Source organism: Manis pentadactyla, chromosome 3 (assembly GCF_030020395.1).
Source record: "Manis pentadactyla isolate mManPen7 chromosome 3, mManPen7.hap1, whole genome shotgun sequence".
In the NCBI taxonomy this organism is placed as follows: Eukaryota; Metazoa; Chordata; class Mammalia; order Pholidota; family Manidae; genus Manis; species Manis pentadactyla.
Window position 1 is genome coordinate 7,580,565 of NC_080021.1, and position 12,657 is coordinate 7,593,221.

The 12,657-nt window shown below is 36.8% G+C and overlaps 1 protein-coding gene across 3 annotated transcripts in view; it reads right to left on the bottom strand.

Annotated features, from left to right (window-relative positions):
- KHDRBS3 (KH RNA binding domain containing, signal transduction associated 3) overlaps positions 1-12,657 on the bottom strand; it is a 186,213-nt gene that overhangs the window by 81,523 nt on the left and 92,033 nt on the right. For all 3 annotated transcript variants that reach the window (XR_005025924.2, XM_036890536.2, XM_036890537.2), the window contains exon 4: positions 10,025-10,171. Coding sequence is in view for 2 of the 3 variants with exons in the window: in XM_036890536.2 (XP_036746431.1) it covers positions 10,025-10,171 (147 nt within the window). In the remaining variant the exon portion in view is untranslated. The remainder of the gene's footprint in view (positions 1-10,024; positions 10,172-12,657) is intronic.

A 12,657-nucleotide genomic window follows, 5' to 3' on the forward strand; every position in this document is an offset into this window, starting at 1 on the left:
CTCTTAGAAGAAAACAATGATGTAAATCTTCACAACCTATGTTATGTAATGATTTCTTGGATAAGATACCAAAAGCAAAATGTAAAGAAAAGTAGACATATTGCACTAAATCACAATTTTAAGATGTTGTGCTATAAAGAATACTACCACATTATCTCACAGAAAAAAATTTTTGATGTATCTGATAAGCAACTTGTATTCAGAATATACAAAAAGCCATAACAACCCAATAATAAAAGGACACATAACCTAAATTTTAAAGGATAAAGAACTTGAATAGACATTTCTCTTGAGATATAAAATGGACAATAAGCCCGTGAAAAGAGGCTCAACTTTCTTAGTCATTATGGAAATGCAATCAAAATCATGATGAAATACCATGAACATACCCATTAGGATGACAATAATCAAAGAGGCATCCAATATTTAGTATTGAAGAGACTATGGGGATACTGAAACTCTTAGCCTTGCTGATAGTAAAGTAAAATGGTCCGGCCATTTAGGAAAAACATTTAGTAGCTCCTCAAAAGTGTTAAACAAGAGTTACCATATGACCTAGCAATCTACTCATAGGTAATACCTCAGAAGACAAAAACATGTGTTTATGCAAAAATTTATACATGAATGTTCACAGCAGCACCATTCATAATAGCTAAGAAGTAGAAATAACCCCAAAGTCCTCAACTGACAAATGGACAAATAAAATGTGGTATAATGATACATGGGAATATTACCCAAAAATGAAAAACAACTTGAATGAACCTTGAAAACTGTATGTTACATGAAGGAAGCCAGGACAAAAGGTTATACATATTGTACATGTTTTATATGAAATGTCAAAAACAGGCAAATCAAAGAGAGACAGATTTATGGTTAGATAGAACAAAGAAGTAAGGGAGGGTAGGGGCGTGTAATGGGGAGTGACTGCTAAAAGGTATGGAGTTTCTTTTCGGGGATGATGAAAATCTAAAGCTGATTGCAATGATGGTTACATAACTGTAAATATACAATAATACAATGATCTGTATACCTTAAATAGATTAACTGTATGGTATATGAATTATGTCTCAATAAAAGCTGTGTAAAAAGTACAAAAAGTAAATTAGTGGTTGCCTAGGGAAGGAGACAAATAAATAGTGACAGCTGTTTTGTTTTGAGGTTTATTTAATGGGTGGTAATAAAAATGGTCTAACTTAGATTATGATAACAGTTGAGAAATTCTGTGAATATACTAAAAACCACTGAGTTGTATACTCTGTATGGGTGAATATTTTGCAATGTGATTTATAGCTCAATAAAGATATTAAAGCCAATAAAGAATACTAGTGGCAGAAATGCTGGATGGAAGCTCTTAAATAATTTCAGGATGTGGTAAATATGGCCTGGAGTAGGAAGTGGCAGGAAGGATGAGGAAAGGCAGATCTGGAATTACTTATAATGTTTAATCTTGTGGTATAACCACAAGTATAATGTATATGGGGAATATATGAGCAAAGTCAAGAATGTCAGTGGGTTTCTGGAAGGTGAGAAGAAGGATCAAAAACAGAGTGATACCATGATATAATCAACTTCATACAAGTTGAATCTGCAATGGCTAAAGCGAGATGTCCTATAGCAATCAGATATGGGAATTGGAAATTTAGAAGTTGAAGATACAGATACAGAAACAGAAGTGGGCAAGGAAGGCTTATTCAGGCCCTTCACATTACAGAGAAAGGCCTGTTGTCAAGGCTGACCACTGGCAGGCTCCTGGGAGATAACCTCTGAGCCTTTGGAGGGCTGTGCATGCTAAGAGCTTCTCTGAAGCTTGACACCATGCTCTAACAGTTGAGCCAGGTAAGTCTGCCCTAGTAATGTGACTGGTGGGGAACATTTTTTTTGGCTCAGGAAATCAGGTAGAGGTGCTGGACTCTGAGCAGCTGAGATCAGGGACACAGGCACTGATGCTAAACAAAAACCCTGGACACCAAGGCTCAGGTGAGTTTCACTGGTTAGCAACACTTCATATGTATTGCCACAAACCGTTGCTGGGAGAATTAAATATGTCCTTTTGTAACTCCACTGGGAAGAGACACCAGGAAACCTGGGCATAGTTTTCCTGGACTTTGCCCCATGCTCCCTTTCTCTTGGCTGATTTTTATCTGAATCTTTTTGTTGAAGTAAGCCATAATTATAGCATGTAACAACTTTTTTGAGTCCATTTAGAGAATTAATGAACTTGAAGGTAGTTGTGGATACCTCTAGAAAAAGAATTTATTTGTATAAACAGTTAGCAATAGGCAGAATTGCTGGGAGCACATTAATACAGTGAGAGAAGGGCTTAGTACAAAGCTTTGAACACAAAGAGAAAGTAACGGGCAGAACAAAAGGCCTACACAAAGTAGACCGAAAGGTGTGGCAAGAAAGAGAGAAGGATGAGGAGGTGATGGTACAATGAAGGACACAGCAAGCCAGTGTTGCACATACATTCTGTTAACCAGCAAGTACTAGTTCCATGGGATTCACTAACAAGGCAGGACTGACTTCAAAAACAGCTCTTGCCTCCCCCCAGGCACAAGCGCCACACCCCGCAAACCCCTGACCTCACTCCAGGGACGGAGCAGCTCCAGGGACTAAAGCTTCTGGGCACTAGAGGGAGCCACATAGAAATATGAAACAACAAAGGAACCTGGTTCAGACAAAAATCTCACAAACCCCAGAAAAAGGGCCAAATGAAACTGAACTCACCAACCTTCCTGAAAGAAAGTTTACAATAAAAATCATAAATATGCTCATGGAGGTACAGAAAAATATTCAAGAACTCAGGGATGAATTTAGCACAGAGATTCAATCACTAAGAAATTCAACATCTGAAATGGAACATACAACAGAGGGATTGAAAAGTAGATAAAATGTAGTACAAGAGACAGTAAATGGAATAGAAATTAGAGAACAGGAATACAAAGAAGCTGAGGCACAGAGAGAAAAAAGAATGTGTAAGAATGAAAGAATATTGAGAGAACTGTGTGACCAATCTGAATGGAATAATATCCACATTATAGGGGTACCAGAAGAAGAAGAGAGAGAAAAAGGGATAAAGTGTCATTGAGGAGGTAATTGTTGAACACGTCCCCAATCTGGGGGAGGAGATAGTTTCTCAGGCCATGGAGGGGCACAGATCTCCCAACACAAGGGATCCAAGGAAGACAACACCAAGACATATAAAAATTAAAATGGCAAAGATCAAGGATAAGGACAGACTTTTAAAAGCAGCTACAGAGACAAAAAAGATCACATATGAAGGAAAATCCATCAGGCTATCATCAGATTTCTCAACAGAAACCTTACAGGCCAGAAGTGACAGGCATGATATATTTAATGCAATGAAGCAGAAGGGCCTCGAACCAAGAATACTCTACCTGGCAAGGTTATCATTTAAATTTGAAGGAGGGATTAAACAATTTTCAGATAAGCAATAGCTGAGAGAATTTACCTCCCACAAACCACCTCTACAGTGCATTTTGGAGGTAGTGCATTTGAAAAGTAGATAAGATGTAGTACAAGAGATATCTTGACAATAGCTATCACCAGGGGAAATAAAACCACAGCAAAGAAACCAAATTAATTACTAAACAGATGCAAAATCAAATCAACTACCAGCAAAATCAATCAAGGGATGGACAAAGAGTACAGAATATGATACCTAATATATAAAGAATGGAGGAGGAAGAAAAAGGAGGAAAAAAAAAGAACCTTTTAGGTTGCATTTGTAACAGCATACTGACTTAAATTAGACTGTTAGATAGTAAGGAAATAATCCTTGAGCCTTTGGTAACCACGACTCTAAAGCCTGAAATGACACTAAGTAAATACCTGTCGATAATCACCCTAAATGTAAACGGTCTGAATGCACCAATCAAAAGACACAGAGTCACTGAATGAATAAAAAAAGAAGACCCATCTATATGCTGCCTACAACAGACTCACTTCAAACCCAAAGACATAAACAAACTGAAAGTAAAGGGATGGAAAAATATTTAATGCAACTAACAGGGAGAAAAAAGCAGGAGTTGCAGTACTTGTATAAGACAAAATAGATTTCAAAATAAAGAATGTAACAAGAGACAAAGAAGGATATTACATAATGATAAAGGGGTCAGTCCAACAAGAGGATATAACTATTATTAATGCCTATGCACCCAACACAGGATCACCTACATATGTGAAACGAATACTAACAGAATTAAAGGGGAAAATAGAATGCAATGCATTCATTTTAGAAAACTTCAACACACCACTCACTCCAAAAGACACATCAACCAGACAGAAAATAAGTAAGGAGACAGAGGCACTGAACAACGTACTAGAACAGATGGACCTAATGGATATCTACAGAACACTCCATCCAAAAGCAACAGGATACACATTCTTCTCAAGTGCACAGGGAACATTTTCAAGAACAGATCATATACTACATCACAAAAAGAGCCTCAGTAAATTCAAAAAGATTGAAATTATACCAAACAGTTTCTCAGATCACAAATGTATGAAACTAGAAATAAATTACACAAAGAAAATGAAAAAACCAACAAAGATGTGTCGGCTTAACAACATGCTCCCAAATAATCAATGGATCAATGACCAAATAAAAACAGAGGTCAAGCAATATATGGAGACAAATGACAACAATAATTCAACACTGCAAACACTATGGGAACAGCAAAGGCTGCGCTAAGAGAGAAGTATATTGTAATACAGGCCTACCTCAGAAAAGAACAATCCCAAATGAACAGTCTAAACTCACAATTAACGAAACTAGAAAAGGAAGAACAAATGAGGCCCAAAGTCAATAGAAGGAGGGACATAATAAAGATTAGAGCAGAAATAAATGAAATCAAGAAGAATAAAACAAAAGAGTCAATGAAAGCAGGAGCTGAAATAATCAAAATAGACAAACCCGTAGCCAGACTTATTGAGAAAAAAAGAGACTCTACACACATAAACAGAATCAGAATTGAGAAAGGAAAAATCACTACACCACAGAAATGCAAAGAATTATGAGAGAATATTATGAAACATTATACGCTAACAGGATAACCTAAAAGAAATGGACAACTTTCTAGAAAAACAGTCTTGCAAGGCTGACCCAGAAAGAAGTAGAAAAATCTAAACAAACCAATTACCTGCAAGGAAATTGAATTGATGATCAAAAAACTACCTAAGAAAAAATTCCTGGACAAGATGGTTTCACTGCTGAATTTTATCAAACATATAGTGAAGACATAATACCAAACCTCCTTAAAGTCTTCCAAAAAGTAGAAGAGAAGGGAATACTCCCAAACACATTATACGAGGCCAGCATCACCCTAATACTAAAACAAGGCAAAGATACCACAAAAAAAGAAAATTACAGACCAATATCACTGATGAACATAGATACAAAAATTCTCAACAAAATATTAGCAAACCAAATTAAAAAATACATCAGAAAGATCATCCATTATGATCAAGTAGGATTTATTCCAGGGATGCAAGGATGGTACAACATTGGAAAATCCATCAACATCATCCACCACATCAACAAAAAGAAGGACAAAACCACATGATCATCTCCATAGATGCTGAAAAAGCATTTGACATTCAACGTTCATTCATGATAAAAACTCTCAACAAAATGTGTATAGAGGGCAAGTACCCCAACATAATAAAGGCCACATATGACAAACCCACAGCCAACATTATACTTAACACCGAGAAGCTGAAAAGTTTTCCATTAAGATCAGGAACAAGACAAGGATGCCCACTTTCCCCACTTATATTCAACATAGTTCTGGAGGTCCTAGCTATGGCAATCAGACAACACAAAGAAATAAAAGGCATCCAGATTGTCAAGGAAGAAGTTAAACTGTCCCTGTTTGCAGATAACATGATATGATACATTAAAAAAAACCCTAAATAATACACTCTAAAACTACTAGATCTAATATCTGAATTCAGCAAAGTTTCAGGATACAAACTTAATACACAGAAATATGTTATAATCCTATACACTAATGATGAACTAGCAGAAAGAGAAATCAGGAAAACAATTCCATTCACAATTGTATCAAAAAGAATAAAATACCTACGAATAAATCTAACCAAAGAGGTGAAAGACCTATACTCTGAAAACTACAGGACACTCATGAAAGAAATTAAAGAAGATACCAGTAAATGGAAACACATTCCATGCTCATGAATAGGAAGAATTAATATTGTCAAAATGGCCATCCTGCCTAAAGCAATCTACAGATTAAATGCAATCCCTATGAAAATACCAACAACATTCTTCAATGAACTAGAGAAAATTGTTCTAAAATTCATATGGAACCACAAAAGACCCGGAATAGCAAGTAATCCTGAGAAGGAAGAATAAAGCTGGGGGGGATTATGCTCCCTGACTTCAAGCTCTACTACAAAGTCACAGTAATCAAGACAATTTGGTACTGGCACACAAACAGACCCATAGACCAAAGGAACAGACTAGAGAGCCCAGATATAAACCCAAGCATGTATGGTCAATTAATATATGATAAAGGAGTCATGGATATACAATGGGGAAATAACAGCCTCTTTAGCAGCTGGTGTTGACAAAACAGGACAGCTACATGTAAGAGAATGAAACTGGATTATTGTCTAACCTCATACACAAACTAAACTCAAAATGGATCAAAGTCCTGAATGTAACTCATGAAACCATAAAACTCTTAGAAGAAAACATAGGTAAAAATCTCTTGAATATGAACATGAGCAACTTTTTCCTGAACTCATCTCCTCGAGCAAGGGAAACAAAATTAAAAATGAATAAATGGGACTACATCATGCTAACAAGCTTCTGTACAGCGAAGGACACCATCAGCAGAACAAAATGGCATCTGACAGTATGGGAGTATATATTTGTAAATGACATATCCAACAGGGGTTAACACCCAAAATATATAAAGAACTCACATACCTCAGCACCCAAAAAAGTCAATAACCCTATTAAAAAATGGGCAGAGGATATGAACAGACACTTCTCCACAGAAGAAATTCAGATGGCCAACAAGCACATGAAAAGATGCTCCACATTGCTATTATCAGGGAAATGCAAATTAAAACCACAACAAGATTAACAACTCACACCAGTTAGGACGGCCAACATAGAAAAGAATAGCAACAACAAATGTTGGCGAGGATGTGGAGAAAGGGGAACCCTCCTACACTGCTGGTGGGAATGTAAAGTAGTTCAACCATTGTGGAAAGCAGTATGGAGGTTCCTCAAAAAACTAAAAATAGAAATGCCATTTGACCCAGGAATTCCACTCCTAGGAATTACCCTAATAATTCAGGAGCCCAGTTTCAAAAAGCATATGCACCCCTATGTTTATCGCAGCACTATGTACAATAGCCAAGAAATGGAAGCAACCTAAGTGTCCATCAGTAGATGAATGGATGAAGAAGATGTGGTACATATATATAAGGGAATATTATTCAGCCATAAGAAGAAAACAAATTCTACCATTTGCAACAACATGGATGGAGCTAAAGGGTATTATGCTCAGTGAAATAAGCCAGGCAGGGAAAGACAAGTACCAAATGATTTCATTCATTTGTGGAGCATAAGAACAAAGCAAAAACTGAAGGAACAGAACAGCAGCAGACTCACAGAACTCAAGAATGGACTAACAGTTGCCAAAGGGAAAGGGACTGGGGAGGGTGGGTGGCTAGGGAGGGAGAAAGGAAATAAGGGGCATTACAATTAGCACACATAATGTAGGGGTGCACAAGGAAGGCAGTATAGCACAGAGAAGACAAGTAGTGACTCTAGAGCATCTTACTAAGCTGATGGATAGTGATTGTAATTGGGTATGTTTTGGGGACTTGATAATGGGGGGAATCTAGTAACCACAATGTTGCTCATGTAATTGCATATTAATGATACCAAAATAAAAAATAAAAAAAGACCTTATTAAAAATATATATACAATGCTTAGAAACAAATTTAACAAAAGAACGGGAAAGCTAGTACCTGAATACAACAAAACACTGCTGAGAGAAGTTTTTAAATATCTTAGGGAAAAAAAAAGTGCAGGGAAACATTTCATGTTCATGGGCTAAAAGACTCAATATTGTTAACATGGAAATTATCTCCAAATTGTATCTCAGATTCAATACATTATCTATCAAAACCCTTGAAAGTTTTTTTGTATAAATTGGCAAGCTGCTTCCAAAACATATGTAGAAATTCAAAGAAGCCAGAATAGCAAAAACAATTGTGAAAAAGAACAAAGTTGGAGAACCTCCACAACCTGGATTTCAAATTACTAAGGCTACAGTAATTAAGAAAATGGTACTGGCATTAGGAGAGGCATAAAAATCAATGGACAGAATTGAGAATCCAGAAATAAATCCATACATTTATGTTCAGTCAGTTTTGAACAATACTGTCAAGGCTATTCAACAGGGAAAGAATTCTTTTCAACATATGGCACTGGGAGAAAATGGATATCTACATAGAAAAAGATCAATTTATATTCCCTAACCTCACATCATACATACAAATTAACTTAAGATGAATCACAGACTTAAATGAAAAAGCTATTATTATAAAGTATTAATAAGAAAACACAGCAGAAAATCTTTGTGACTGTGGGTTAGGCAGAGAGTTCTCCTGGCCAGCCCGTGTAAGAGAAATCAGATCCTGGGTCCTGGTGAAGTGTAAAAGGGATGGGATGCTCGGTACTGCTGCCTGGTCTTTGGAAAACAGAGTACGTGCTACTTGACCAGTACTCTCTGGTCCACATCGACTGACCACCAAGACATTAAGAACCTTTCCTTACTCTTGTCATAGCCACAATTTTATAGTCATTCAGACAAATAGTTGATTTGTATTTTTCTCTACTGCTATATATCAACTCCATAAGGGCAGGGACCAGGTCTTTTATTAGTTTACATGTGTCTGTCACAGAGAAAACACTCAAAAACTTTGTTTTTAAACTAAATGAATACAAATACTCATTTTGATATTCATATTGATTAAGAGAACTAAAGAAAATTTAACCATTTCAGTTGTCAAGTCAAGTACTTAATAAAATCCCATGTCCTGGTTTTTCCAAGGCAATCAGGATTTAAAATATCCTTTCCCTGTAAATACAACAGTTTTCCTCCCAGATAACATGATCATGAAACATGCTGCAGCATGTAAGTCAATCTACTAAACCGACCTGGGATCACTGAGGACAGCTTTATCCCAGACAGCTATTTGGCGGATGTGACAGCTTCTTCAAAATAAATTATCTAAAGACCCAAAATGTTGTTTTAGTTTTATTCTTTTTAATCTGGAACATGCAAATTATATAAAAAGCCTAAATTAACTTTTATAGTAATAGAGGCAGGGCAACATTCTCTTTAAATTATCACATTCTTAGTGACATCAAGGTACTGAAAAAGGGTTAAAAAAAGACTAGCAGTGTTAACAAAACATCACACACCTGGCAGAAGCCAACTAATGACCTGCAGAGCGCCTTCCTTCCCTCGCTGTGCTCCTTATGCTTGTAACTGTCAATGTCAACAGTGTGCTGTTCTGAAATCATCTGCTCACGCTTCTCCCTTCTTCTGAACTACATATTCCTAGAAGGTAGGGCTGCTTTTACTCATTTTGCATGCCTAACACAACGCATGGTGTTTGGTACACGGAAGGTACCACAGAGTCTGTGTTGGAGAACGATGAAAATTTGTGAGGTGACTTTAGTGCCACAGAAAAGCTTAGGACTTGGAGTCCCAAAACTTGAACTAGTGATTGTGTTCTTCAACTTTCCTAGACCAGTAACCTCAGCAGTTTTGTCTGACCTCTTTAAGAATCCTTCTGCCTCATATATAGCAAAGGACTAACGCCAAGTAGTTCACAGGGACACTAACAGATACGGTGTAATACAAATAATAATTACTGACAAAAATTATCAAACATTAAAATAAAGGAAGGACTTTAAAACACAAATGAGCTATCAAGAAAAACCATACTAACAGGAATGAGGAACTTTTTGATTTCTTCTAACGCATGTCCCATCCGGGCGTATGCTTCTGCTGGCGGGGCAAAAACTTCAATGAGAACATGGAGGTCATCGTTGAGGTGGAAGTACTTGGCTTCTCCACTTTTCCTCAGCTCTTCTTCCTGGAGAAAGGAAAACCATGTTCAAAAATGTGTCATCATAAGAAAAGAAATAGAAAAACTACCCAGAGCTTATTTAGCATGAGGTTGTCCCAGAAGATGCTCTCAACAGCAACCACCACCCTAAGGTTCAAGAAGGTTAGAAATATGACTATGATCCTTGCCAGGCTTCTGTGAAACTGCAAAGGCCTCCTGCTGCTGCAGTGAGTCTCCACTCGCACCCTGCCGCACCGCTGGCTTCTCACACGGCCTCCTGTCTCTGCTGCTCAACAGCCCCAGGCCCGCGCACACCCCCGCCATGCTCATGTCTCCCTGTCAGGTTGCCACAGAGCATTCACCACTACCAAAATACCTGCAGTGCCTTACTTTACTTGCCTGTTTTCTAGTTTTTCTCACTGAAGGTGATTGGCATGGAGCAGAAAAGATGACTGTCCTGTTTGACACTATATCCCCTTGTCAAAGAAAGTGCTTGTATATAGTAGATGCTCAACAAATATTTTTGAATGAATAGATAAGCATTATTTATTCATTTCTGTGTTTATTTGGTCATTCATATATTCATTGAAAAAACATTTCTACATGCCAGGCGCTATATCTCAGGATAAAAGAGTGAATAAAACAAATGAAAGATTTTATTACATGATTTTACATAATTGTGATAAACATTAAAAAAATTTTACTTGGTTTAAATGAAATTCAGGGGGTAAAAATAAGAGGAAAATAATCCAGATCATCAAGGGATAACTGATTTTGCCCCATTATCTTTTTTTAACTAGCTTTCATTAGAGCAGCAACTATAGAATCTGGGTCTTTAATAGGCTTGGTTTCCAATATTAAAATCAGACAGTAGGAACCTACTTCTACAGTGCTTTCCAACGGGTAGGAAACCTTCCTAGCTTCTCTAAAAAAACTGTCTCATAAGGAAGAGAATCTCAGGAATTCCAGGCAACCCCACCTTTAATTCCACCTGAGCCAAGAGGCCAAGGAGGCCCAAACACCCTTGACTTCAACCTTTAAGGTCAACTTTTGTTACTAATTTGAACTCTTACAAAGTAAAGAGAGATCGACATCCAGAGCATGGAAAGGGCAAAGGACTTAGACAGACCGAACCTTAGCTCTGCTGGTCGTCAGGCATTTGAGTGTGGACAGAGATGTAATCCAACACTTAATTTGCAAGATCAACTTGGTGTTAACATATGATATCAATGCGGCCCATTGGGAAGACCCCCAGGACCAGCTGCACATAAGTAAGGGCCTGACACTGGAAGCAGTGCATGCGCTGCCCAGCACACTGCTTTACAAGTGGCATACACTCAATAACACCAGTTCCCTTCTCATTTATGGGAGGCAATCAGAAATCAAAGGAAAAGAAGGATTTGAAGGGAGAGCAAATATAAGCTACCATAATATGTTTTATACATTTCCATCAGGATTTCTCAAACATAAAAGGCACTATTCATTGCTTTCATGCCAACTGTAAACTATTGATTGTTCTAATCAGAACATTTTCAGTCATTTGAACATTTTTCTGCCTTTTATAGCTGAAGTTTAAAAAACCAGATTCTATGCAGAGTAGTTTGTTTTTGAAGATACAATTACTGAAATAAACATTTCATACCTTTTTCTAACATGGTTCCAAACTAATGATTTTAATGAGAGTTGTAATTGTTGATTTATAGTCAAGCATTTTCATTTCTATCACAAACTTAAACTGGAACAGTATAGATTTCTCATTATAACCATAGCTGTCACACAATTCCATAGAGTAAGTAATTACTAAATCATTTCTTGGGTTAATGATGAGAGGCAAAGTGGTGTTGGGAGAAGAACACAGGTTTTGTTGGAAATCTACATTCAAATTCTTTTGAATGTAGTCCAATATTTCCTGTATGACTTTGGGCAGGTTACTTTATATTAATCTTGAAGGGGTGATTTTAAATGGGGATAAGAACAGTATAAGATCTACTGCTCAAAGGGTTGTTGTAGTAATAAAGGAGTTACTATAATAGTAATTAGGAGTTATTGGCAATAAAAGAGTTGTAGTAAGAAAGGAGTTTTGTGTATAAAGACTAAAAGTCTTTAGAATTATACTTAGCACATGACAAGTACCCAATAAATAATGAATTCAGTAATGGTAACTATCATCACAGTAAAATTATTATATAACTATAGTATTAGTTATCCCATTATTCTATAGTATAGATGATGTGAGCAAAACATCTAACTTGTTTGACACAAACTGAAGGCTCAACAGACCCCAGCGTGGTAGTGACTGTCATGCTACCAGCCAGCGGATGATCAGCAATGACTCCCATAACTTCATCTATGCAGCAAACACAAGAAGAAAATGAACTACACTCACATTAGAATTTAAATAGTGAACACTTTGAAAATCTAAAAGGATGAGGTTTAATACTAAATAGTGAAAGTCTCTTTAGAAATAAATATGTTATTAACTGAGAATTTCTGTAGACTAAAATTAAACTAGT